At 30.2% G+C, this 6000-nt stretch overlaps 1 protein-coding gene across 1 annotated transcript in view; it reads right to left on the bottom strand.

The window, feature by feature from the left end:
- Window positions 1-6000, bottom strand: part of PTPRQ (protein tyrosine phosphatase, receptor type Q) — a 214476-nt gene that overhangs the window by 52028 nt on the left and 156448 nt on the right. The window contains 2 exon segments of the mRNA XM_025040984.1: window positions 1800-1866; window positions 4165-4409. Coding sequence (XP_024896752.1) covers window positions 1800-1866; window positions 4165-4409 — 312 coding nt within the window.

Raw genomic sequence — 6000 nt, 5'->3', positions numbered from 1 at the left:
GAGCCTCAGGTTTCAGGGAGTTCTGAGGTGCTCTCAGCTAGGCTGCTAGGGAGTCTCCAAGAAAAGGTTTCCAGTTAGAAGAATCTGGTATTGGACATGACTATCCAACTCGATGTTGTTTGTCAAATGTAAATTTAATGAGACTCCATGTTACTAATAAAATTATTCATATTATTGGAGAAAAATTAATTTCTCTAGGACCTCACTACTGCCACCGTTACTTAAATACCTTCTCTAGATAACTGGTCATGAGTCTATCTGCCTTCTGAAAAGAGGAAAGTCAGAATTATTCATCTTTGCCTGGTATGACCAAAGCATCTGAAATGAGAAGTATTACTAAAGAATTAATATAATGTATTTATTGTTCCTCCATACCTACATGTCCGCCACCAAATAACAAAAAGAGATTAAGATGATATAATGCAGGCTTTTCTTTATGAAGTCATTGTATAAAATTGCTGATATTTTTTAAGACTTTACATATTTATATATTCTAAGTACATAATTTATCAATTAAAAACAAATAATTAAAAACAAAATAGTATTGCAATTATATAAACTACTGATTGATAAAAAGATAAAATTTATCAGCATTACCTTACAATAAATATTTCTTATTCTTGATAGTACTAGTTTCTAGGCACCAGCCTAGGGTTTTTCAAAGATTATATCTTTTAATCCTCACAATAATCTATGAGGTAGGAATTAATATTATCTCTACTATATAGGCTTAGAGAGGTTAAGAAATTTGCCCAAAGTCAAACAAATATCACGTGGCCAATCCAGGATTTGATCTCAGCAGTTTGACGCTAGACTCAGCCCAGAGCCAGCACTTTTGTTTATTTTTTATTAGATTTATTAGGGTGATGTTAATAAAATTACATAGGTTTCAAGCATACAATTCCATAATACATCATCTGTATATTGCATTGTGTGTTCACCATCCAAGCCAAATCTGTCACCATGTATATGACCCCCTTTACCTTTTTCTTATAATCACTGGGCTCTGCTGTCCTTACCAAAGACTGAGAAAAGTTACTTTTTGCTTTAAAACAAGAAGTGTCATGTGGCGAAATTCTATTAAAGTCCACAACTTATTAATTAATTAATTAATTAATTATTTCTCTGCAGGTTTTACATAGATTTTTAGAGAGATGGCACAATCACATGCATGTTTTCCGTCTCAGGCAGAGAAGGTAACCTGAATGACTGAATGGCCCTAAATTCCTCTTAAATATCTTTTTAGGATTTGAGGGGGTGATGGACTCCAAATTTTTGTTATATTTGCTATGAAAACTACCTGTCAGAATAATGAATTGATGGATCTACTTTATAGTCAGAATCATAAAGTTGAATCTGTGGTAGTTCAGTAAACACTATCTGATTAACTAAAAAGAATCTGACTTTCAATATAAATAAATGTCAGTCAAGGAGTCTAATAAGAACTAGTCAACTTCTAGTCATAAATAATTTAAAGAATGAGTTTTGTTTTCAATAAAATTAAAAAGCAAAATAAAAGACTGTAAAATTTGTCTCAGAAAAGTTTAAATTTAGAGGAAAAGAAATGTAAGAAAAATAGCAGTTGGGCATTCTCTTTACTTAATGTGCTAATTTGCATCATTATTTAGACATTTTAATTATAACTTAATAAGCATACATTATTACTTAAATATGCTTATTATACATATATGCATCATTTAAAAGCCTGGCTACATCCTTAAGTCTAATATGGAATTCAAATTATAATTATTGTTTGATTAAAACAACAGCATTTGTGGAAAGGCAGCTCGTGTTTGTACCTTTAATATCCATGGTTATTCTCATCTGAACCTTTGGCCCTGCACCAGCACTATTGATTGCATAAACCTAAAATAAAGAAATGTCTTGTTACTATTTTCAAATTATCGCTTATGTGTATACATGACTGATTATGGTTATACGTAGTTTAAAAATGATTTCACTTTTAAGAACAATTGCATGTAGCCTATTATATTTTTCATACACTCACTTAAATGCATATAATACATGGAGGAAGAACATTTACAGTAAAGTAATGCTTAAAACAGATCTTATGTTGCCAGTCCCTGAGAACAAAGGATGAGTGACCTAAATAGCCTGATCACAGAGACCAGGAAAGGGTTGCGTCTTCAATTTGAACCCGTAGGAGGAATAGAAAAGAAAAGCCAGTAGTCTACACTCTCTCTTCGTCTAATTTAACATCTGTTCCTCCTCTCTGTAGCTAGGTAACTCTTGCTTTCTTTAAATCCATATTCAAGATCCTCTTCTTTCCTTCTCTGAGATGAAACCCTATTCCTTCAGCTTCCCAGTTTTCCTGTATTAAATCATCCCCTCTGAAAGTTGCCCTTTATGCCCTTCTTCACCCCTGCCCCAAAGTATCTGATGCTGTAACCTGCATAATGCAGCATATACACATAAAGCATTTCTACTTGTATATACAGAGGGTGATTTACACAAATGTGAACCCTTTCAATTAACTTTGAGCTTAAGAAGTTGTAGACACAGAATCTTCTTTTATTCACTTTACCTTGCTTATTATATAAAACAAAGACTATGGTCTTGGCCACTTTCATTATACTTGATAAAAAAAAGTTCAGAACATAATATGTTTATCGGAATTAATTTATTTGTGTATATATTCGTGGCCCACACTCCATACTACAGATATTTTTATTGAATTAAAATTATAATGAGATATATATATATAATGTGATAGGTATGGTAAATAAAGCAAGCTCAAAAAATATGATTAAAATATATCTGAAGAAAATATTTATTGAAGTTTGTAAATATAAGAAAGAAAATATACTAAATGAAAAGTGATATTATGGTATACTTCATTATTTTTATTTCTCTATGATACAACCTAACATTTGAGTGAGATAATAAATGAAGATTTAGGCAGTGCTGCTTATATTGCATTGAAGTCACTTGCAAACTCTGTTAAATGAAGATATGCAGATTTTGATTAAGCAGATTATGATAGGTGCTAAAGTTATACATTTCTAATAAACTATCAGGAGTTGAGGATGCTGTAAGTTGTTCCTGTGAACAGAGAATTTATATCTTGTTTTTTAAATTATGAATTAGTTGTGCTTTGTTTTACTTCCTATTTTTTTCTCTTATTCACAATAAGAAAAATTGATAGTGCATGTACTATTTACCATCACTTAAATCGTTAATCCTCACAAAAATCCTAAAATAAATTATTACTCCTATTACTAATTTTTCAGATAAGGAAACTAAGGTACAGATTTGAAGAAATTGACCAGACACAGAAAATAGTAGAGCTAGGATTTGGACCCAACTCAGATCATTCTTTTAACCATCACCCTCCTTGTAATAGATCTTTCACAGTGGTGGTCCATTTAATGGTAAGTGCAACAAGAATCATAGCAAGACAGATTATATAATAAGATATAGAGTGAGTAAGGAAAGAAAAGAATATACATATGTACACAAATCATTTATAATGTTCCGACAATTGTAAAGAATCGGTAGGAGGATTAGTTACTAAGCATCTTGAAGTTTTAGGATGAATTTAATGTTGCTTAAAAGATGATTTTCTGAATTATATAATTCTCTTTGAAAATTCTATGATATGCTACAAAAATAGTCAAAGGATTATTGTATGTATACATATGAACTCATATAAATATTTACTTTCCAAAATGGATAATTTGGAATCAAGATATAAAACGCTATTAGCTTTTAGTAATAGTTATGTGAAATACATGTGAATTTCAATTATGTAAATAGTTATTTCTGCCCTTTGCCTTTGAAATTTTCTTTTCCATTTTCCATTTATAATCACACATAAATAATATTCCTTTTCAGAATCATATCTTTATATATCACTGCTGTTTTACTTTTAATATGCATTTTCTTTCTCCTCTACTTTATTTCTGTATTTCTACTATAGCTGTACAAACATTTTTGTTATCTACATATTTTCATAGGACATGCTGTATTATGGTAGGAAATCGGCAATTTTCTCTAAATCTATTTTCTGTTGGCATGTCTTAAACGATCTTACAAAAAGATACAAAAAATGTAGTGTGTACATAAACTGTAGTATTTTTGAATGCTGAGTTTGTAAATTGACTTTGTAAAATAGGTGAGTAATTAAAAGTTACGAATGCTTACACTGATATTATATGTGTGTCCACCTTTTAGTCCTTCTAACATTGCAATGACGGCTGTGTCAGTTTTCTGGATAATACTGAGGTTGTGAATCTGGACAGCAGTAGGATCATCTTCTTGATAAACCAAAGCTTGATATACTTGTATATTTCCATTGGGTTGAGAAGGAGGAAGGAATGTTAACTGAAACTTTGTAACTTCATCTGGTATCTTCTGAAATGTCATGTTGTTAGGTGGATCCTTAGGGACTAAAATGAAATATTTAGTAATTAAATTGAAAAACATTGTTTTTTTGATCTCCATATAAAATGTATTTGCTTTAAAATTTTATTTATGAAGAGTATTCATATATTATTTAAGCCATATAAATTATGAAAACTAGCAAAATGGCTGATGTATTGTAGAATCATTGACATCTATAGGTCACAGGAACCATAATAGTGATCAGTTCATGTGAATATTTATTATTTATTTATTTATTTTTTATACACATTAATTTTTACAGAATGCATTTCTATGAGTATTTAAACTTAAAAGTAATATAGACTCACAGAAAGTTGCAAAAATCATACATATGGTCCTATGTAAACTTCCCTTAGTTTTCCCCTGTGGTGACATCTTAAATGGCTATAGTTTAATATCAAACCTGGAAACTGACATTGGTATAATACTGTTAACTTGCGTACAGACCTTATTGACATTTCACCATTTTTTCATGCTTTCCTGTATGTGTGTATAGTTCTATGCAATTTAATCCCACATATAGATTCCTGTACCTATCACCAGAAACAAAATACAAAACTGTCCCATCACCATGAAGGAACTTCCTCCTTCTATCCCCTTGTTTTTGGACTCCATCCCACCCTAAAACATCCAATTCCATTCTAGTCATTCTCCATCTCCCTAGTTTTGTCATTTTGAGAAAGACGATAACATAATGACCTTAAAGTTTACCAGTTGTTGCATATATCAATAGAGCATGCTTTGTTTCAAATTTCTGAGTAGTGTTCCATTTTATGGATATATCAGAATTTGTTTAATCACTGAAAAACATTTGGGTTGTTTCGAAATTTTCTTAGTTATTACTAATAAATCTGCTATTAACATTACATAGAGATGTTTGCATGAACATAAGTTTTCAATTTTCTGTGGTAAACACCCAAGAGTGTTATTACTGGTTCATGTAGTAAGTACATGTTTCATTTCATAAAAGATTATCAAACTATTTTCCAGTGTAACTCTACCCTTTACATTCCCATGAGCTATGTACAAGAAATCCAATTTTCTACATGTTTGCCAGCTTTTGGTATTATCACTATTTTAAAAATTATTTTATCTGTTCTAGTAGATGCATAGTGATATCTCATTGTGGTTTTAATTTGCGTTTTCCAAATAGTCGATGATGCTGAAAAGCTATATTACCAAATTATTAAACTATATTACCAATCATATCTTCTCTTTAGTGAAATGTCTGTTCATGTCTTTCATCAATTTTCTAATTGGATTTTTAAAATGTTGAGTTTTGAGAGTTCTTTATACAATCTAGATGTTCCAGTTTATTTTTCAATATATAACTAACATACTAGCTAAGTATCAACAAATTATTGTGAAAGAAAATGATATACATAAGGATAAAATTAGTTTATGAATATAGAAACTAGTTCTTGCTGTACTACATAATTAGTGTTCTTTATATAAATGACTGATTGAATGAATGCCTCTATTTTGATCAAATTGAAATGGATATATTCCTCCATTTTAAGTTAAGAATCTCCATGAAGAAAGCTGTTAATATTTGACTATTAAGAGTTCAGATACTTAAGCTTTATTTTCTTTAGA

Source organism: Pteropus alecto, unplaced genomic scaffold (genome assembly GCF_000325575.1).
Source record: "Pteropus alecto unplaced genomic scaffold, ASM32557v1 scaffold76, whole genome shotgun sequence".
NCBI classification, from domain to species: domain Eukaryota; kingdom Metazoa; phylum Chordata; class Mammalia; order Chiroptera; family Pteropodidae; genus Pteropus; species Pteropus alecto.
This window is presented reverse-complemented; position numbering and strand designations above follow the sequence as displayed.